General features: G+C 41.3%; 1 protein-coding gene across 2 annotated transcripts in view; it reads right to left on the reverse strand.

Annotated features, from left to right (window-relative positions):
* The window catches only part of CARHSP1 (calcium regulated heat stable protein 1), a 138,186-nt gene that overhangs the window by 18,083 nt on the left and 96,462 nt on the right, over nt 1-23,641 (reverse strand). For both annotated transcript variants that reach the window (XM_039491182.1, XM_039491181.1), the window contains one exon: nt 1,663-1,855. In XM_039491182.1, coding sequence (XP_039347116.1) covers nt 1,663-1,835 — 173 coding nt within the window. In that variant the 5' untranslated portion in view covers nt 1,836-1,855. The remainder of the gene's footprint in view (nt 1-1,662; nt 1,856-23,641) is intronic.

Genomic DNA, 23,641 nt, shown 5'->3' on the forward strand with positions numbered 1-23,641 from the left:
CAGTGGGAAAATGGGACAGAAAACTTAAATATGAAGTATTGAAAAAAGTGTCCACGAATAACTTCATTTCTACCTCCAAAAGTGAACTAAGAGCCTGATCCTGCACGTATTTATTACTGGGTATAACACTTACTGCCCTGAGTAAGCCACTGACTTCAAATCAGCCTATTCAGGGAAATAAAGCACTCCTCCCAGCAATGTTTATAGGAGACCTCAAATCTGTAATGAACCAGTGGAGAATTTCAGATCACACGCATTAGAAACTAATTTAAAAAATCTACCTGGTGCGACAAGATGTTTGCCACCACAGTCTTTCTTTCCATACAGCTTAGGACTTTGAACTGGCTTAGAGCTCCTTTCATTTAAAAAGGGCAATCAAAATTAACAGCTGTTTTAATTTTCAGGGTTACCGAATTCAGCAATTAACAGTGATTAGAGAATTACAGGAGCCCTCCCCCAAAAAAACAAAACAAAACCCGAACACCATAAAGTCTTTAAGAGCTGGAGTGGAGATTAATGACTGATAGTTAAAACCTATAATTTAGACATAGGAAAAGTCTATCCCTGAGGTGGTTTTTATGGTCACATCAAGCCCAGACATGAAACTGGGCAAGCACCTCAGGAGGCTTTTTAAACCATAAAATGGTCCATTATAAAAGTTCAGAGCAACTGAAGTATTTTGTAATTAACATCATGTTAAATTCACTTCTTCTGGTGTGGGTAGTTTTTTTTTTAACTCACTGAACACAACTGCTAATATAAATAACCTCAATCTTAATTCTGCAATGAATCAGGAATGTTAATTTCTGACAAGAGAAGGTGGATTACACAGCAGCAAAACACAGCTGACAAACATACCAAGCCAACTAGCTACAGAAGCACTTAAAATATAGACAGACTGAAAGACTGAGGTCTTAGTGATGTAGCATTTTACTGTGAGGTCTGCTTGTACAGACCCCTGCTCCCATAAAGACCTCATTCCAGGATTGGGGTCCAACGGCTGAACACAGCTTCATATTATATATATGCAGTGTAGTTGTACCCATGTTGGTCCCAGAATATTAGAGACAAGGTGCGTGAGGTAATATCCTTTATTGAACCAGTTAGAGCCTGATCCAAAGTTAATTGAAATCAAGGGAAAGACTCCCATTGTCTTCAATGTGCTTTGGAGCACAGCCTTATTGTGCAGCCTCTTTATCACAGGCCCATGTCATATGTTCAGTCAAAAGTGACCAGACTGTGACCTCTTTGGGGAAGACACTCCTGCAATATTTATTTCACTCGGCCACTCTGGATCCACCTTGTCTTGGTAGAATCCTCAGGGGCCTGTACCGGATGGGTGGGTGATGGAGGGTGAAGGATCTGGACAAGGCAGACTGCACTGGAGGATCAGGGTCTTAACTAATTAAAAACAACCACAACCACAACCACAACCACACACACACACACACTTTGTAAGGCAGCTTCAAGCAACCCACAAACGCAGTGTCCAGCTGAACCCAACAAGGGCAGAGTTATACCAAGAAAGCTAGTATATACCTTGAATAACTCTATTAAACTTGGGTTTTGTGCAAATTCATAGAACACTATTAAAAGAGGTCACATTAAATGTCAATAAATGTCCTTCCTTCCTTCCTCCCCCGTTGCTCCCCCAATACTCACGCTGAAAACGTCCTGGTCCGTCGAGTTGGAAGGGGACTGGGGATAAGGTAACCTCGCATGGGAGATGGAGAGCGATCTCTTGTTCTGCGGTTTTCGGGCAGGTGGAGAGAACGTGGAGATGCTGGAGAAGTGGGAGACTGCTCAGAAGCTGATGACGTGGGCTCAGAAGACATTCCTGATCCCTGAGGAATATCTAGCGAGGGAAGGAAATTCTGATTTAGTACAAGATTTTAACCTTTTCAGTAAAGATCATAGTTTTCCAGCTTCTTTGAAGTCATCAAAGCGGGGTCACTTCCCTGCACCCATAGGCCTAGATATTAATGCTCCAAGGCATACTGCTATGTGCAGGATCATATGACGTACATTTTTGATCAGCTAGTTCTCATGAACTGCATCGGGAAATTCCAACAGAAAATATCCAAAGGCAAGCTGTTGCCTCACAGATTCACTGCCTTATTTCCAACGTGGCTAGTCTCATTCGATGTGTATTGACAATTTACCTATATAAAAACCCCACAATATTAAAAAGCATTCCTAAGTTCCTTCCTAAGACATTTTTTATTTGATAAAACAGATTAAAAACTGCATTCTCTAGAGGCTTGGAGACAGAGAATCTGGGATTGGTCCTAAACCCTGATCCAGAATCAAAGACCTGGCCTGCCTCCATTCATGTGAGAAGTGGAATTTCTATTGGAAACAGAGGGTCTGGAGAACTATAAACCACACAGCTCTTTTTTCTTTCCTTTCACTTTGTTACGTGAAGTGAATTTTTTCAGGTATATGAAAAGTGCTGGATTCGCAACCTAGGAGACTGAAATCTGTTTACACCACAGAACAGGTACTGCAGAGGCAGTGGCAGTGAAAGACTTATTCAACAGAACTCAGCCCAGACCAGGAGGAACCATCACTAGGGAAAAGATAAGTGAAGCCAGGTCTATGCTAGGAGCACCTTGCTGGTAGAACTATGCCAGTATATTATACCGGCGAAGCACTCCTCGAGTAGACAAAGATTACACCAGCAAAAACCTTTGTCAATATAGCTTATTCCATGCCCCCCCAATCCCAGTGAAATTAGCTATTCCAACAAAAGTGCAGTTTTTTTGGTACAACTGCATCTACACTACAAAGCTGTGTTGGTCAGAGGTCACAAACTAATCACACTCACGAGTGACGAGCTATGCTGGGAAACATCTGTAGTACAGAACTGACCCGATTCTCCCAACCAGTCAAATTCTTGGTCTTCTTGCCAAAACTCCGCAAAAGGGTGTCAAATTGATAAGAACATATCTACCCACTATGACGAGACTGAGACCACGCAGCAGTTCAATGGTAACTGTCTGTCCCTACCACCTGGGTTAATTCAGACCAATGACTGAGAGACAAACACTCCATGGGTATGGCTACACTGAGTTGCAGCGCTGGTGGAGGCTTTACAGCACTGCAATTAGTAACTGTCCACACCTGCAGGGCACATCCAGAGCTGCAACTCCCTGGCTGCAGCGCTGGCTGTACACCTGGGTCTGCTTGGGGTACAACCATCGCAGCGCTGGTGCTACAGTGCTGCTCGTAAAGTGTGGCCACACACTAGCGCTGTTATTGGCCTCCAGGGTATTAGGAGATATCCCATAATGCTTTTAACTAAATTACTCCCTTTGTTTTGTTATGCTGCCTCTTTGTTTTGTTGTGAACTCGGGGCTCCGGAGCTGCTTATCTAAAAACCAAACACAGTTCCTGTTTGCCGTGATCAATCTGTAACTGACTGAACAATCAAATGAGATAAACCCACTACCTTGCTGTGAATGAGGCAGGCAGGGGGATGAGTGTTTGCTTGACGAGAGAAACAGCGGGGGCAGGGGTGAGAAAGGGAGTCCATTGGAGCAGCTGCTTATCTGTTCTGCAGGCTGTTTGCAGTTAAGAGTAAGGGGTCAGGAAAAATTTCTGATTTTGCAAGGCAGGGAGCTGATACAGTGTCGGCTCCAAAAATCCACTCTCTCTCTCTGCCCCTGTCCCTGTCACACTGCACCCCACCCCCCTCTTTTGAAAAGCACGTTGCTGCCACTTGAACACTGGGATAGCTGCTCATAATGCATCACTCCCAACAGCGCTGCAAATGTGGCCACACTGCAGCGCTGGTAGCTGTGAGTGTGGCCACACACCAGCGCTTTCCCTACACAGCTGTACGACCAGCACTGTAACTCCCAGCGCTGCAACTCTCAAGTGTAGCCATACCCCATATTTAAATTAAGAATCCCAATCCCATGAACACCAGCCAGTCTTGCCCTTGCCCACTTTGAACTGAAGAAAAGGAAAAAAGGTCTTTTCCTTTCCTTACCCCAATCTCAAGTTCTGTGTTTCTAATGACACAAACAATCCAAAACTTTCAGGAGTTTATTTTCCCAGCATTACAGCACTGAGACCACGTCGCATACACAAAAAGCCTCATTTAAAGGCATGGGAGTGGTGATGAGGAATACAAATGCCAGAAAAAATAAAAACCTCTTACTGAAAGGACTAGTCAGGGAAAGAGCTTCCCAAATTGGTTTTGGCCAGTTACAATCAGACACCTTCTTGATGGGGCAACAGTATATGCTTATACTCTGTGTATTTCTCCTGAGTGAGGCAGCTCTTGAATTGGTTTCAAATGGCAGTGCAAAAGGATCCTGGTTTAATTATTTTTAAATGTAATAGCATTATTTTTTTTAATTGAATACATAAAAAACTGCTATAGCTGCTGGTACATGGAGTAGAAACCCACTGACAACATCATCTAAGATTTAAGCTTCTCTTTTCTATTACTTTCATGTATATTTCAGTGAATAATAAAAGAGTAAACAACAGCACTTTGAAGCACTGAGTCTCTCTCTGACACCCCCCCGCCCACTCACCCATCCACTTGAAGGAATGTGATCAAGGGCTCCTCTACACACAGAAGTTGTATTGCTTAATTATACCAATATAGCAGTACAACTCCCCCAGTGTGGGCACAGTTATACCAGAATAAAAGTGACTACCCCAATATAGCTATACTGGTATAACTGGGAATAAGGGGGCATGAGCTATACTGGTATAACTGCATCCACACTATAGGCTGTAGCAATGTAACAGTTCCAGAAAAGATATCACCAAGACCAAAAGCTTATTCAAACTGGAGTTTTTCAAACTAAACAAAAGAAACCCATCTCACACCCCACTCAGACTCCCACACACCCCTTCCCATGAATTATGGAGCAAATCCTTAGGTGACAGTTGAAAGAGTCACATTCTTGCTGTCAATACGACAATTCCATTCCTGTTAGCTCCTTATTGAAACTATCAAGTATAAAATTAAAGCAGCCTCTTTAGAATGAAGACATCAAGGGAAAAACCTTTTTTGGTTTAATTACTTGAGGTGTCAAGAGGGTAAGGTGGAAGAGACAAGAGCCTCATGTTCCCTTTAGCAAGGCTTGAACTTTTCACACCACATTCTCAAGGGCACCAACGCCCTGTTGAAATAAATGCTTTTTTCAGATTATTTGGACACAGATGGTTCCTTGGGGTATGTCTATACGTACAGCACTGCAGCGGGGCAGAGGTACCGATACAGCTGCGCCAGTGCAGACGCTCTATGCTGACAGGCAAGATCTCTCCCGTTGGCATAAAAATAACCGTCTCCACGAGCAGCATAAGCTATGTTGGCAGGAGAAGCTCTCCCGCCGACACAATGGTGTGCACATGAACGCTTATGACGGTGTAACTTATGTTGCTGGAGGGGGTTGGAATATTCACACCCCTGAGCAATGTAAGTTTTGCTGACATAGGCTGTAGTGTAGACACAGCCTGAGAGTCACTGGCCAATGTCAGCCCTGATGTAAGTGGGCTCAACATTTGACAGGGATTGGAACAACAGAGGCAAAGCCATAGGATTTCCCAATTTTTTTCCCAGTGATTTGCTGAGCAAGCTTCTGCTGAGGAAGTCAAGAAGAGACCCCAGTATTACAAATGAAACCCTAAAAACTCTCTTGATTTATTTTCTTTGCTCTCAAGGGCTGAGCATTCCCAATGGCAGCAGAGCCCTACAATGTCTCCGATGAACCTAAAGGAAAAGTAAAGCAGAGGTGATTTAAAATTCCAGTTTGAAAACTGAACAAATCAGAGGTGATATGGGCTGTTGTACCAGCAGCAGTACAAACGTTTACAAAGAAGCAAGGCTTTTACCAGGTTATACACATTTGAATCCACTTGTCAGGTGACACAGAGAGGAAACCCTTGGCATATATATATCTAACCCTTGCTTATATCTATCATGAGCAAAGCACAAAGTACCTGTGTTTCCCCTAAAAAAAATAAGGGGTCCCTGTGGCACCTTAGAGACTAACAAATTTATTGTCAAATGTCTGTAATGAGCCACTCCTTTACCACTTCAAAAGTTATTTCTCCTCCCTTGATATCCTGCTGTTAATTGATTGATCTCGTTAGACTGACTTAACCCTTGGTAAAGCAACCCACATCCTTTCATGTATTTATGCCTGCTCCTGTATCTTTTACTTCATACATCTGATGAAGTGGGTTCTAGCCCACGAAAGCTTACGCCCAAATAAATTTGTTAGTCTCTAAGGTGCCACAAGGACCCCTCGTTTTTTTTGCTGATACAGACTAATACAGCTACCACTGAAACCTGTGTTTACCCTGTGCTTTGTAAAACGAGGAGGATGGGAATCAGTCGGAAGCACATTTATCTGTAGAAGACCTGCAAAGATATTTACACACAAAAAGGCTATAACGGTTTAGAAGTGTGCTGACTCACGTTACTCTTTCACTTTATGCTATTCCTGTGCCCTTTGCATTGTTGACATAAAATAAAATGTGATCAAGGTCCAAAAAAAGGCTTTCAGTTTGTTTGTAACGTACATGTAACCCTTTGTTCTCTCCCCTTTTCTCCCCCATCCACCCCCCGTCCATGACCAAAGCAGATGCATTTCCCTGGCTCTCACTTATTGCAAGGACAGCCAGATAGTTGTGAATCAACTGATGTAAAGAAATAAAAGCAATTTCCCAGTTTGCACTCTGCTGGCAATGTCTTACATGCTATGGAACCCCTTTGGACAAGACAGTTCAGGAAGGGTTCACACCGTTGTATGATTTTTCCTCAGTTTCTGTTGGGGTTTTACTTGCTTGAGCATTGCATCCAGGGTGGATAAAAATCAATGATTTTTAAAAATAAAAAATAATAGATTTTTTTAATTTAAATCGGATTTTTTTGATAAAATGCTTTTTGAGGAAAAAACCTATCTAAAGATTCTTGTAATTAAGATACATTATAGCTCAAATATATCTCTCATCATGGAATAGGTTTTGTAAAATCTAATTCTATAGTATGAGACAATCTATTCATGTAATGTTTAAGAAAAGTTTTGTAAATGAGTTCCAATAGTTCATGGATTAGGGACCCAATTTTATGAGGTTCCATGGGCTTCTGTATAGATTATTTAGGTTAATCTTTCTATCTACCCAATGGGACTCAGTGCTCAATCTTTAAGATACCATCAGAGATGCTTAGTTTTGCAGTTCTCAAACTGTGGATTTGTGTCTCCAGAGATAACATGGTTGTTAACAGCAAAAATGTTTTTAAATAAATAATATATAGAGGTGAGAAATAACAGACCTCAACGCTACTGTCCCTCTGCAAAATTTGTGTACACAGAGTCAATCCCTTACTTCTCTCTAAAAGTGCAAAGTTTCAAAAAGTTCAATGAATAGAAAATTGTTGGGGACGGAATAGATCTGGACAAGGAGAAAAAGTCCGGAGATAAATGTGAGAAGGGAGGGACAGGCAGTAGAAACAAAAGTGAAACTGTTTGAGCAGCATATTCCAGAAGTCTTGAGGTCTTTCTGAGCGTAGCCTTCATTGATTTGAGATCTATCATACCATTCTCTCACTAGAAGGGAAAACCTACAATGGGAGCAGGCCGTAAAAGAGACCCATTTGGGGAATAAGAACCATTCAAAAAATACATGTTTGCTGATGATGTTTTAAAGATGTTTAAAGTGAACTGGTGGAAGTCATTTAAGCACTTGGATTCAGAGACTGTTGCGGGGAGGAGGGATAGCTCAGTGGTTTGAGCATTGGCCTGCTAAACCCAGGATTGTGAGTTCAATCCTTGAGGGGGCACTTAGGGATCTGGGGCAAAAATTGGTCCTGCTAGTGAAGGCAGGGGGCTGGACTAGATGACCTTTCAAGTTCTATGAGATTGGTATATCTCCAATTATTACCTTTTTTATGTTGACCTGGCTGACATAGTCAATTTAATTTTTGTGAGGTTTTTTTAAATATTTCATTTAACTATTTTAGATTAAAAACAATTTTAACAAAAACAAACCTGAATTTAGAAAACTTGAATGTTTAACTAAATTCAAAAACTCATATGCTTGTTTTGTTAAAATATTATATGCTTGCTGATGAAGAAAAAAATCCAGAATATATAACATTCTTGTTTTAGTTAAATAAAACAATTTAGATGTCTGTCTGGTGATGTTCTCCTCATAATACAGAATGGCAAGAAAATCCTCCAAGTATTAATGATTAACCTGTTGAATTGGAGATAGTTCGCCTCCCAATGACTTGATAAATATCTGCTTCAGTTACCTTTGGTAAATGAAATAACCAAACAATCATTCATTTTCTGATATAGCTTTAAAACTAATCTGAAAAGTTTTCAAAATAAATCACTTTAAAAATGTACAGTGTGTACCTTCTAAAAATGAAACCTACATCTATCTCTGAGTTGTGTGAAGAATATGTATTAAGGTTGTAACAACCAACAAGAATGCACTTTTATGTAGAAATCTATGATTAAATTGAGTCTTCCTGACTAGTGATTTATTTAAATCATGATTTAAATCAAATCCACCTTGATTGCATCTGATTAGTATTACAGATAACAGGAATCAATAAGTTCCTGAAAAATCACACTCCTCATATGTACTGGTACTTTAAAATGTTTGCATTTGTTAAAACTTGTGTTTTTAGAGTGTTACTGCTAAAGTAAATGGGGCATTTGTTTCCATGCAGGTACAATATAGTTAGCAGGTCAACATTTCAAAAGCATCTAAATCCCATTCAAAGCCAATGGGATTTAGGAGCCTAAGTCACTTATTAAAATTTTACCCAGTGTCCATTCAAATCAGTCACAGTCTGTACTCATCAATCGAGTGAGGGACTCGGGTCCAGCTCAACCACTGAAACCTCAGGGGAAATGCTACTTCAAGAGGCTTAATCTCCAGCTTCTTACTGGGCTAACAATCCGGAACCACAAACTCACTAGACACATTATAACATTCAACACCATACACATTCTTTAGAGATGTGCATATCTTCCACAGAGTGAAAAACAAAAGATTTCCAAAATACTTACAATCCAACCAATTAAAATATAAATTCCTAACACTGTTTGGAAATGGGGTTTTACACAATCAAAATGTATCCTGATGACAAAAATAATCCACTGACAAAAGCAACTTTATCGTCAAAGACGTCAGGGGAAGAATTGTAGGAGCATTGGTCAAGGACAATTTGGTGCATTTCTGTAGTTTATGTTATCTCTGTGAGATGAAGTATTTTCTAAATATCAGCAATGTTATTGAAAAGGAGAACGCTATCATGTCAAAGTTTATGCTAATATATTTAAAACATGTCATAAAGCCCTGAGCTGAAATAGCTTCCTGCAGGGGTCAGGCTGCATAGTCAAAACTATGATAAAAGGTAACACAGCCGGGATTTCACTGGAGTGTAAGGGAATCATGTGATGAACTCCCAATGGACCCTAACTCCCATAGGCTCCTTTTAAAATCCCATCCCATAAAATTATTCTAGAATAGTCCTGACTGAAGGAAATCTTACCATGACCTTTTCAACCAGATAGGAGGACACTCTACTTAAGCTCTTCCCACAATCCCAAACAGGCGACTGTTTCTACTAAAATGTTGATATTTCAGTGTTCATCGATAGGGTTCAGAGTTAATGTTGTGAATGTAGTAAGACAACCGAGGACAATTCACAACTCTCACAAGTATTGATTCTCTGTTTGCAGACTCAATAGACAGCACTGCAGAGGGTCCCACTGAAAGATTTTTCTTCATTACATTTGGCTTTTTAAATATGCATTTCTGTAAATTCAAATATGGCCCCCGACATGGGGGTATCTGAGCATTGATTGTAATTAATTTTATATTCACAACACACTTGTACGCCAGGAAGTGTGATCCCCATTTGACAGATGGGGAAATGGAAGTCCAAAGAGGTTAGTTGATTTATTCACGGACCACAGTCACACACTGAAATTTAACCCAAGTCTCCTGCATTCCACTCTGGTTTCTCAGCCACACGACAACCCTTACTTACAAATGTATAGGGTGCAGCTAATTTTTACAATCTCTTCAAAGGCTTTTCTGGGATTTAAATCTGATCCTCATATCCACGGAGCACGAATCATACCTCTAGGCCAACAAATTTAAACTCTGCAAAGACTGAAGGTTCACAGGGAGAGTTGGTTTGTTGCACAAGTTCAAGCTAACCCTCATTTTCAAAATGAACAAATAGCTTTAAGGCAGCTTGCATCCACTTGTAGTTACATTTGAAACAAGGGTTTCATCAGCAAGAAGCATTTCAGCCTGGAATTACATACACTGGTGGAATGGAAAACATTATCTCTGAGTACTATTTTCACTTCCTACTCCAACAACAGAGCACAGTCTAGTTCCATGTGAAAAATTCCCTATACATTAGTTCAGTGCTAGCTAATCCCAAACAGATGGCATGAAGTATAAATGCAGGGTTTTCTGAAGGTATCTGAACATTTTCTTTAACTGAGCCTTTGCAAAAGTGCCACAGGTACCAGTAGATGGCACTTTGTTTTAGTCGTGGGGAGGACAGAAGAGAGAGAGGAAAGTGTAAGTTAAGGCACAGAACAATGATTAAGGAGTTTCTGGCACTACTACTATCTCTGTGTGTGACTAAGTCCTTTAATGATGATGTGCCTCAGTTTTCCCACTTGTATAACTGGAGTTAACAATACTTTGTTAACTCAAAAGTGGTTATGAGGCTTAACTCAGGATTCTGCTGAGATTCTTAGATGCTATGGTGTTGAGTGCCATGGAAATGCCAATAAATAAATAGAAACAGAAGGTGAAAATGCAGAGTTCCTGCTCCCTGCTGAAAAATAAACCCATATGTTTTTAACAGCCTTACACTCTCTCTCTCTCTCTCTCTCACAAACACACACACTTCACTGGACATTTTCCAGCCATAACCCTGGATCAATATGCTTGTATTTTGCATTATTTATTTATTTATTGCTTTTAAGATTGCAGACACTTTGAGGGATGGACTTACAGTGTGTTTGTCTGGTGCCTACAGAGTGGAGCCCCAAAGGTGCCTGGGGCTTTGGGGGCAATAAACCGATATAATTAATATGTATAAATGAAATAGAAAAATATTTAGATGGTGCATTTATAGCATCAATGTAACTTTATACATAAGTGTGAGATTTCAATTTAGATGCTTTTAACCCCACCCAGATGTCAACTAGGATACAAGCAGATTTAAATACAAAATACTCTGTAATTATTAACAAATGTTATCTTCCATCGGGGGGGGTGTGTGTGTGTGTGTGTGTGTGTGTATCTAGATATAGGACTGATCATGAAATCATGGAATATTCTACTATTACAAAGGGATACGTATTTTTTTGCTGTTTATTTTTTTCAAACAACTAATAGAACATTTGAATGACATGGGAACGCCAACATGTGGTATATAAATATAGGATCTGTCAAATACACGTCACATCAGTAACAGTACATGGAAGCTATTCCTTACTCTGGGGTATTATGATCTTTATTCTGAAATTTCCTATTAAGTGCTGCAAAAACCTACTGAGATAGGTTAAAAATGAGAGGGGGAGAGAATATAAACGATGTAAAAGATACCCCTACTTCTAGACTATATAAAAAGTCAGTTTTTATTGTCATTATCCTCTTTGTCCACCCCACACCCTAAAAGAAGCCCCCAACCCCTCAAAAAATGCAGAAACTATTTTCCCAAAATGATCAATTCCTACTGGCACCATAACAGACTACAGAGGAAATCTAATCTCACTTTTGACCAGGACAGAGGCCATGAAACTAAACAGACAAAGCATGTGAGACATTTCAGGAAATCTCTCAGCTTGGGTACATATATGCCACTGTAGTACTTCAGTGTAGATCAGTGGTTCCCAAACTGGGGTTCGTGAACCTCTGAGGGTTAACAAAATGTTACAGAGGGTTCTCGGAAAAAAATTCCCTAATGGCGGACAGGGCTGTCCATAGGGGCCCCGGGCAGCACGGGGCCAGCAGCTCGGAGCCTCTGGACTTCCAAGAGCTAAGCAGATCAAAGCAAGCATATCTATCACATGGAGGAGAGTTAAACTTCAAGACTCCTTATATGAAATAGAAAGAGAGGTGGATATTTTTTGCTGTGTTTAAAATTAAATAGGCTGCTGTGACATTATTTACATAACTGTATAGATCATTGTGGCAACCACTGTTATATATTTGCAGCAAATGTTGTACAAAGAATGTCGTGTGAAGTGTCTATAAAAAGGTTATGATTTGCCGGTTATGATTATGCTATCTGCATGTGTGTATCATTTTTGTAGTTGAAGTTATAAATATTGGCTATGTACTTGTATCTCAATGTGTTTGATTCTAAGTAGCATCAGTGAAGCATTTGGTCAGCTTCTTGAGAAAGGAATTCAGATTAAGTGCCCAATCAAGAAACACGTAACTGACAACGGACCTTGGGAGACTCCAATCCACATGAGAAGTGGGAATCTTCAAGGTAGCATGTGAGCAATGGCTGCTCTCCCTGTAAAAGAACTGAGTCATTCATGGACATGTGACTTGCCCATGTGACTCGACTCCATCTTGCTGCTGTGATTTTCCACTGTAAGAACAAAGGGGTATCCTTCCACATGGCTGAGAATATAAAAGGCCCTGGAGACCCCTCCATCTTGTCTTCAATCCTGCTTCTTACACTGGAGTTCTGAACATAGGACTCAATGACCCATCCAAGGTGTGGATGTACTCCAGAGACTTGATTTGAACCTGCAGTTTATTCCATCACTGCTACAAGCCTGAACCAAGAACTTTGCCATTACTGTATGTAACTGATTCCATTTAACCAATTTCAACTCTCATCTATATTTTTTTCTTTTATGACTAAACCTTTAGATTTTAGATTCTAAAGGATTGGCAGCAGCGTGATTTGTAGATAAGAGCTGACTTGTATATTGACCTGGGTCTGGGGCTTGGTACTTTGGGATCGGGAAAACCTTTTTTCTTTTACTGGGGTATTGGATTTCATAACCATTTGTCCCCATAACGGTGGCACTGGTGGTGATACTGGGAAACTGGAGTGTCTAAGGGAATTGCTTGTATGACTTATGGTTAGCCAGTGGGGTGAGACCGAAGTCTCTCTGTTTGGATGGTTTGTTGAACCTTAAGGAAACCCAGCCTTGGGCTGCAACTGCCCTGCTCTAAGCAATTTGTCCTGAACTGATACTCTCAGTTGTGTCCTGCCAGAGGCAGCATCGTTACAGCTGCTAGTGTTGTTTTTAAATTACTATGAAGAACAAGTTTAAGCTTTGTTGTTTGCCTGTGTTGTTTGCCTGGACTGCTCAAGACCTGAATGCTTGTGTAGGAGAAACTCTTTGAGTTGGCTTCTTAACTACCTTCATGCTGTTTCACATCTGATACTCTTTGATGAAACATAGGAGCCAGAGGCACCAGTATGAGGGTCACATGCCACCCCGTGTCGGCGTGCCCCCCCGTGAGTCCCTCGCCTTTTTTTCTGGTGGCCCTTGCGGGCCCCCCCACTTTTCTGGCAGTGCCCCCCCCCGACCCAGGGTGCATGGGGGCTTTGCCCCCGCACCTCTTTTTTCTACTGGCACCTCTGATAGGAGCCTTATCTTATAACAGGCTTAATCAAAAGTGATACAAGCTACAAAACTGAAATCTTGGAAGAATGTTGCTGTTTTCATAATGTAATAAAAATACTGTAATGATAAATAAATATTAATAAAAAGTGTGTAATAAGCATGTCATAAAAACAAATTTTGTATTTCCAAGATCACTGTTTTTATAATTTATGCTGAGTTAAGGGAGAAAATCCCTGGAAATATTCAATTTTAGGAAGGGGTTCATGAGACTTGACATTTTAGTGAAAGGGGTTCGCATGTTGTTAAAGTCTGGGAACCGCTGGTGCGGATACCACCTACACTGACAGGAGGAGTTCTCCCATTGGCATACGTAATCCACCTCCCCAAGAGGCAGTAGGTAGGTCGACCTAAGAACTCAAGACGTAGCACTGTCTGCTCCAGGGGTTAGGTTGGCATAGCTACATCTCTCAGGGGTGTGGATTTTTCATACCCCTGAGAGACATAGCTAGGCCGATGGAAGTTCCCAAGGTAGACCAGCTCCTTATGAACAGTTTCTCTTTCACACCCAAAACACAGTAGCATCTACATCCAGTCCATACAGTTTCAAAGGGATTATCATTTGAACACTCAACTGGGTATATTCCAATGTCTCCATGTGCAGTAATATCAGAGCATGAAGAAGAGACCTGGGCTCTCTGTAAATGTTTTTAGCTGGGGCACACCACTAGTTGGACAGAATGCAATAGTGCGCGTGAAAGTGGTCCCTGAGAGGATACAGTACTGAATGCTTGTGCACGGGCACAAACAGGCCTGCTTAGCTATTCTGTATAAAGCCTGGTATCCTGTGGCATGAGATTAGATTTAAAGGGACACTGTCAACACCACATTTGTGAAGGTGACTCATTTTTTAAAACCCCAGTTTCTGATAGATGATATGTCCTGAATTTACTTCCTTTTAAAAATCTTTTTTCAAGGGTTTTCTTGTTCCTCTGTTGATGTTCACAAGTGTGTTTTCAACAAGGGAGAAAATGACTAGTATTGATGAAACTGACTCTACACAAAGACCTTTCTCTGTTCTCTGCTCCCCACTCCCATCCCCGAAGAGGGATCACTTAGGAGACTCTGCTCTCTCACTCTCCTCTCCTGGAGAAACTGCTCTGTCCCTAAATGTGGTGTCAATCCCTCAGAAGACTCCTATCCCATTCAACACATGCAAAATGTCTACTCCCCCAAGGCAACCAGACAAGCAGGTTTCTCCAGCCTTCAACTATATTCTGACATGCCAGATGCACATTCAAAGCTTTGTTGCATTCAAAGTCCTCATCCTTTGAGAGCACTGAGCTCCTATTCCCAAACCACAGCAAATTTAAGTACTTACAAAACAAAAATTGTGAAATAGCTTGTCCAAAGGTTTCCCCTTTAGTAATATACTAGTTTGCATATGAGTAAACGTTCCAAGACTCCTGCAGATGCGTCAATTAACACTAAAGTCCAGGGCGGTTACGCTGTGCTTTTGCCAGGCTAATGCTTTTACAAAACATACAGAGCACTATGACACAGAAGTCATGCTCTCATGTCTAATTAAACAAGCATTGGGAAAAGAGACCATTTGCATTTAGCCCATTTGTTATAATCATGCAGTATGTTAACAAAGACTTTGGCACTGCCGGACTATGCCCCGGGTGCATTTGAAACCTAATTCTAAAGTAGGCAGATACCTTACGTGCAAGGCAAACTCTTATAAAATCTTTGCTTACGAATGCAGCTAACCTTGTTTTAGCTAAAACCTTCCATGGAGATTTTGAATGTAGCAGAACAAAGCAGCCACTACACAGCAAGGAGCTGTCTACAGGAAGGTTGAATCAGGCATAAACACAATCTACAAGGTGCATTCATAAATTAGGGGGCATTTTTTCAGGTCAGTATATTCGATTGATAATGTAAACACACAAGATACCATTTCAGCAATATAAGATTTAAGAAGCAGAATGGAAGAGAGATGTGTATCAGGCAGCATGCGTATTATTTCAATGGTTTATAGAGGGTACAGAACATTATGCAATAATATCCTGTAGACACGCCTATTACAAATAAAAAAGGCAAGACTCTCTCTTCTGGGTAATATGATATCCACCACTGCTGCTGCAGTTTCTTGATTCCACTGGCTTAGCAGAAGGGAATCAATCAGGAACCTTGCAATGATGCTTTTAAACAAACAGAAAAAAGTGAGCTAGGTGCAGGCTGCCACAGGTAAATTGGTACGGGGGCTCGTCCTCCAGGCTCAAATCTAAAACCACATTATGAAGAGGACAGTGTGTCCCTCTACCCTGAAGACCCTCTCCAAGTGATCTAGATATCTAAATTATCATATTTCATGCAGATTTGCTCAGTTTGCTTGAATCTTAAAACTAAGGTCTTGTCTACACACAAAAGTTGTTCAGATTTAATTAAATTGGTTTAGAAACTGATTACGGCCTTGTTTACACAGATTGAGAAATTAATTAACTAGATCAGTATATAAACTGCTTTAAATTGGTACAAGCCCCTAGTGTGGGCACACTACTTTCAAATTCAGTGGTTTGTTTTCATTTAACTTAATATTTTTGTTTGTTTTACAGGATTAAACTAAACCTTAACATGAAATAAGAACATCTACATACTAACTTGCAATGGTTAACTGAATCATCTATAACTATACCTTTCATTAAACTAATACAAGTTTGTGTGTAGACTAGGCCATACCAATTTATTATGCTGTCCCACTTTATTCCCCACTCAATCTTTCCTCCACTCCTGACCCGAGTTATAGCTCACAGTCCTATGTACATCAGGACAGTCAAGTAAGCCTGTAAAGGACACTTCCCTTCAGGACCTGCACTCCCTGGGATCAGACTCTGCCTTGTGACTAAGCACCCTTGACTCAGTGAAGACAATGGGAGTGGAGGAAGACACCCAGCCCTGCTTACAAGGCACTTGCCCCAGCAAGATCGGCCTGCTGGTTTCTGCGGCAATATGGCCATGTTACAGCCTGGCATTTCCCAGCTAGAAGGCCGCCAGTTGCACTGGAACAGGGGCTGGGCTGGGAATAGACCCCAGACTCTCCAGAGCCCAGCCCCTTGTTTTAACTGATCTCCTCCCACAGCTAGGAACAGAACCCAGGGGTCCCAGTACCAGACCCCAGCTCCAGAGTTGCCAACTCTCAGACTATTACATTTTTCCTGGTTCTGGGCATCTACGCTGCACTCAGGTCCAGCCAGCAGAAAGCAGGAGCTTTCCTCACGTTCCCCCCTTCCCCTTGCTTAAAATGGCTACTATGTCCCATTGCTCTCAATGGAACAGAAGCCATATATTGCCCTCAGCCAAGGCGACTGCCACTTCTCCACAGCCTTTTCAGGTAGAAGTGAGGCTGCTCCTAGTAAAGATGGCTGCCATCTCTTATTGTTCCCAGTGGGAACGAGGTCCACTGCCCTCAGTTAAACCTGTCCCCGTAGGAAGCCCAGGCAGAACATGAGGAAAGTGGAGGGGAACTGTGGAGAGGAGGGAGAGACCATGTGGCTCAAGGAAACATGGGAGGGAGAAGGGAGTTCACAATGGGGAAAGAACTGGGGAGTGGGAAGGGAGGAAGAATGGAGGGGCAGGGACATTGAATGAGAGCAAGGGAAGGAAAGGGTGCCAGGATGCTACTAGGCAGGCCAGAGCAGGAAGGTGCGGGGAAGGGGAGGTGCAGTTTCATATGTGTAAAGAAGAATGAATTTTCCTCATGTAATTAACACGCACATGTTAGGAGTGAGGGGTGCTTTCACTTAGAGGTTAAAAGACAAATAAGAGACAGAAAAAGCCACACACCTTACAACTAGATAACGCTCCTGGGTAATAACAAGTGTTTCTAAAGATTTACCCTGTGTACAAGTTACCTTGACGCATGTGGGTCCGCATGTTTGTTCCCTAATCAATCTTCCATAATCAATGTTTTATGGCCCATGGCAAAGAATGTTTATGCCCCCCACATCCATTCATTATTAGCCATTATTGTGCTTGTTCTTGAAGCATAGAGGCAATAAGTAATACTTTTTATGCCATCTTTACTGATAGACTTCAGTCACAATGAGTTTATCTACCTCCCAACTGGTCTACGGATGGAAAGGGATTAAGCTGAACAACCTGAATTTGCTATTACTTGCGCCTTCACTGCAACTGTTCTGTAGGCAGAGCAGCGCATGAGTTCTGGTTCCTATCCTGTTCTGTTACAAATTTCAGGCCCCATTTCTGCAACTGCGTGCATGTGGGCAGAGCATCGACTTCAAATAATAAAGACGCATGCAGTTCCTGGATTTATTTCATTTCTACTGACAAAGCCTATCCCAGACTCTAAAGGTGGCATTTTTCAAAAGTGCCTAAGTGATTTAGGACATGAGGAAATGTACCCACATAACTATGCCAGTATAACTACAAAGCTGTAGTTATATCGGGATGACTCCACATGTGGACTCTCTTATTCTGGAATTAGCGAATCTTTTTTTCAGTTTATCTTATATTGCTTCCAACATCCCATTTTTGGTGCTTTTAAAAAATGCACCAAAAATGGGAGGTGCTTTTAAAAAATGAACCTTAGGCGCTCCCTCTTTCCACCACAGAAAATAAAATACAACTACAAATACATATTTAAACAGGATTGAGCTTTTTCTATAGAAACTGCAAGTGTCAATTACCTACAGTAGAACCTCAGAGTTACAAACACCAGAGTTAGGAACTGACCAGTCAACCACATTTGGATCCAGAAGTACACAGTCAGGCAGCATAGACGAAAAAAGGGATAGTTTTAAAAAAAAAAGATTTGACAAGGTAAGGAAACTGTTTCTGTGCTTGTTTCATTTAAATTAAGATGGTTAAAAGCGGCATTTTTCCTCTGCATAGCAAAGTTTCAAAGCTGTATTAAGTCAATGTTCAGCTGTAAACTTTCGAAAGAACCATGTTATGTTCAGAGTTACGAACATTTCAGAGATACGAACAACCCCATTCCTGAGGTGTTTGTAACTCTGAGATTCTACTGTACTTAAATATCTTGCCAGCTACTTACCTGATTGAGATGCTTACCAAAAGCTTGAAAAATTAGGATGAATGTGGTATTTAGATACTAAAAATGAAACATTCTGTTGTGAAGTTAAATTAAGCCATACCGGTGTGAACAGTACTGTATACATATTCTGTGAAAACTGCAGAGATTCCTTTCTTGCTTTTCATGGGGGGATAGCTCAGTGGTTTGAGCATTGGCCCGCTAAACCCAGGGTTGTGAGTTCAATCCTTGAGGGAGCCATTTGGGGATTGGTCCTGCTTTGAGCAGGGGGTTGGACTAGATGATCTCCTAAGGTCCTTTCCAACCCTAATAATCTATGATTCTATGAACTCACAAAGATAGCTCTATCAAGAAATAGTTCCATGAAACCTATCTTGACAGCATTATAGACACCAATAAATAACTAAATAAATAAGTTGCATAACAGAGGTGGCTTTATTAAAAATAATTGTACATTTGGAGGATATTTTGGAAGAATCTCTTAAGGCAGGAAATTGCGTAATAAGTATGTAAAACAAACCTGAGGTACTGTATTTCAAATTTGCTTTACAGACTCAGAAGCAACAGAGTCCAGAAAGCAATTAAGAAATATTTTTATCACAGCATATTTGTTCGATAGCCTTTAGAAACTGCTAATCAAAATTAATTGAGGTTGAAAGATGTGGTCCTTTGCAGTACATAGACCACAAAGTGTTTTGGAGCTTTTTTATCTACTGAATCATTTACATAACTGTTGCAGCACCTAGCAAGAATACATTTTAACGAATAATTCATTCAAAAAACTGAAAATTCCATTTGCAAACCTGGCTTGAACTTAACCTTTGAAAAGCTTCCAATAAACTAGGAGTTGTACAAGCTTTAGTTTGTTATAAATTATAACAAGCATAATCAGTATCAGAGGGGTAGCCGTGTTAGTCTGGTTCTGTAGAAGCAGCAAAGAATCCTGTGGCACCTTATAGACTAACAGAAGTTTTGCAGCATGAGCTTTCGTGGGTGAATACCCACTTCTTCGGATGCAAGCATAATCAGCTGGCTCAGCACCTTCTGCCCCATCATTCAAGGTCCAAAACAAAGCTAACAGTGGTCCAGACACTACTTTTTTTCAACTACCGCTCAATCAATAAACCAAAATATCCAAAGGAGGGGCCCCTACATTAGCCCATATCGTCAAGTCAGGCCAGGTCAAAGGTATTTAATGGTGACCTGTAAAGGTGGGGCGGAGGTATTTTGTGCTTCTGTTTGCTTCTGTATGATGAGTAAGAAGAGATGGAAAAGTTGGTGGAGGGCAGCTTCTGCTTGTTTCTTTTGCATCTGTCCTGGAAGACTGACCAACTAGTGAAATGACACCATTACTTGAGTTAAGAGTGAAAGCTGAACTACTGAGAGAGGAAAAATATATACATATATTTTAACCAGGCTGTTTAAATCTGTACTTTTTGTTAATATCTATTCAACTTCAATGACTAAAATACACTTTGGACAAAGGAAGACTCTGTCAAAGATCCAACCAAGTTCAGCTACAGTGTGGGAGCACACAATACATACATTATCACATACCCAGGCAGTCCTCTAGGAATGACCAGACATTTCACTCCTGATATTTCTAAATGTAAAGAAGCGGTTGGGCGGGGATTAAAATGTTCTCAGAGTTTCTATATATCTTGGTGGAAAAGAGACTCAAGTCCAATAATTTTTTTAATCCTTTGCAGGGCATCTCTAATTAATTACTTCTATATGGAACTCCTAGTTAGTGGCTTCATTACATATTATCATGTAGGCAAGTTAGCATAAAACAAACAGCCAGTTCTATCATCAAGTTCTGAACAATGCTAAATCAGCAGAAATTGAGGATTCACAAGCACAACTGTTAAAAACTAGAGCCTGGCAGACTAATCTCTGAAGGCTATGGATATGCACTTAACGTCATCTCGTTTAACGTTGTTTCGATCTTACGTCCCTGCTCAATTACATGCTCCATTTAAAGTTGTGCAATGCTTTGCTATAACACTGTTTGGCTGCCTGCTTTGTCCACAGCTGGCAGCCCCCCTATCAGCTCCCCTACGTCCCCCACACAGCGCAGGAGGCAGGAGAGGGAGGGGCGAAGAGCGAGGATGCGGCATGTGGAGTAAATGGGGGGGAAGAAGAGGCGGGTTTAGGGTAGGGGCTTGGAGGAAGGGGGGGCCCGGGCAGGCTGAGGGTTGAGCCCCCCACCCCTGGTGCTTGCAGAGTAGGGGAAGCTGCCGCTGCTGCTGCGCAACATGCTTCTCCTAGCCTACCGCACCTTCAGCCTCCTTACCTGCCTCATTGTCTGCAGTGCCAGTGGGCTGTGCCTGTGTGGGGCAAGGCGGGGGCACCTCCCAACTATAGTACTGGACTGGACTGTGTGGCAAAAAAAAATTTCCCTGGAACCTAACCCCCCATTTACATTCATTCTTATGGGGAAATTGGATTCGCTTAACATCACTTCACTTAAAGTTGCATTTTTCAGGAACATAACTACAACGTTCAGTGAGGAATTACTGGAGCTCCCACTTTTGCAGTACACAAGCATACGGTACAAACTAAGACTCCAACTCAAAACATGTGGACAGATTCCTATGCCCATATAAAACCATAAGGAAGTCAACGGGGCTCCACAAGGAGTGCAGGGGGCTGTCCAAATGGTTTCAGCTGCAGGCCTGGGGCCCAGTATCAGTTCATATTTTCCTCTCTCTCCAGCCCTCTCAATTACTACTGCTAACACACACACACTGAACATTGCAGAAGTCTTACACTCAAGGCTCCCAGACATGAAAGCCGGGCAATACGATTGAGAACAGAGCTGGATTGATGGTTTCTCTCACACCACTCCATCAACGCTCCAAAATACAGTTTTATTAAGTTACCAAGTACCAAACTTCCCAAACCACTTGAAATTCTGGGTCCGTCCAATTACATTTACCACCAGTGTCAGGTGTAAGTGGTTACAGACGTAGCAGGCCTAATTAAAACATGACTAAGTATTGGTCTACACTTAAAAGAGTTATATCGACATAGCTGTGTCAGTCAAGGGTGTGAAAAAACCACACCCTAACTGATATAGCTATGCCACCATAACCTCCAGTGTACATGCAGCTATGACAACAGAAGAGTGCTTCCATTGATGTAGCCATCATCATTCGGGGAGGTGCAGACTGCACCTACATGCCAGTATAGTTCCCCTAAGTGTAGACATACCCTAACTTTCCTCCCCAACTAAGGTCTTCAATAAAAAAATTAGATCATATTAAAAAGTGTAGGTTTATATTTGTAAGTATTTATGCAGCACAAATACCTGTTGGATTAGTCAGAAAGACAAATTCAGAAAGATTATTCCTATGAGGACATTTTCCTTGCAAATGTTCCAGCAAGAAACAAGTGCTATGGTGCGATGCCAGCAGCTGCTTACACATTATACAAATAACTGGATCCCCTCACTGGTGCTGTGAAGAAACCACAGGCTACCAAAGTCTTTTCCCTCTCTGTTCTATACTTCTCCCTGCTATAATGCACCCATTACCTCAGCTTCTCATCATATTAGTCATTCTATAAATCAACCTAAACATTTGAGTCTAATAATCTGGGTCTAATCCAACATTCAGACTCTCTAAAATCAATCCATCTAAAATTTGTGACTGAGACATCATTACCAATCTACCTCTGTATCAGTTAGTGAGTCACAAAGATCCAATTATCTATAATCTTAGTAAATGACAAATTCTCAATTTCTGTAGAGAAGAAGGAGGGAGTAGAATTCTCAATTTCTGGGGAGGAAGGAAGAAGGTGGAAGAAATGCCTTTGATCTGTCAAACTCTCCCTACCCCTCAGAAAATTGATTAGTCCCTAAACAATCTTTTCAAGAAGATGGTAGATATTCTACCACACCAATGTATTAGAACCATACTCCACATGCATAAAATTTAGTGTCTTTCCCCACATCTCCCCGGACCAAAAAACAAATAAAAAAAGCCCATCACATAATGACACACCTACTTAACCTGCACTAACTGACATACTTCTCAGGCTTATTTAAATTCCATTAGCATCAGACAAAAGGTGCAGATTTTCCATACACACTCTCAAAGCAGGGAGAGAGGGGGGGATACCTGAGTTCTAATAGGGAAGCGCTAGCAGCCCATTTAATGGCTACATTTCTCTGCTTTTCTCTCCATCTCTGTGCATCACTCCCATTTTGTATATCAGCACATGTCTACACTAGCAAGCTTACAGCGGCACAGCTGTACCGATGCAGCTCGCCGCTGTAAGATCTCCTGTGTAGCTGCTCTATGCCGATGGGAGAGAGCTCTTCCGTCAACATCATAATACCACCACCTCAACAAGTGGTGGTAACTATGTTGGCCGGAGAAGCTCTCCCAGCCGATATAGTGCTGTGCATCCTATCACTTATGCCAGCGAAACTTATACCACTCAGGGGGATGGAATATTCACGCCCCTGAGCGACGTAAGTTTTGCCGACATAGGCTGTAGTATAGACATGGCCTTAGGATCTACTCCTCCCTCTACCACTCCACAGAAGACTCCAGTAGCAGGAGACGGTCAGCACTGCATCTTTGCACAGTAGGGCTTAGCTTCCTCTGCTCCAGCTCCTGTGAGGGATTCTCCTGCTGGAGTACTTCTAAAAATGGGGATAGACAAGAAAAAAGAAACCTCATAGTATCCTCACCAATTTAACGCTCTGAGAAAGAAGTGGTTCAGGTATCACTCTGGAAACTCATCCCCTATTAATCAGATTAAATGAACTTTAGACTGCTAAATTATTTAAACTACTGCAGGTACCTTATATATAATGGAACAGCTCTCCTGAGCAATTGAACTGAAGACTGGGAATCTGTACTTTCAAAAATTAAACTCTGAAACCAGATCAGCAGTTGCGCTAGTCAGGAGAGAGTGGCGGGATTAATATATTTCTATT

The sequence above is a fragment of the Mauremys reevesii genome, linkage group 10, assembly GCF_016161935.1.
Source record: "Mauremys reevesii isolate NIE-2019 linkage group 10, ASM1616193v1, whole genome shotgun sequence".
Lineage (NCBI taxonomy): Eukaryota > Metazoa > Chordata > Testudines > Geoemydidae > Mauremys > Mauremys reevesii.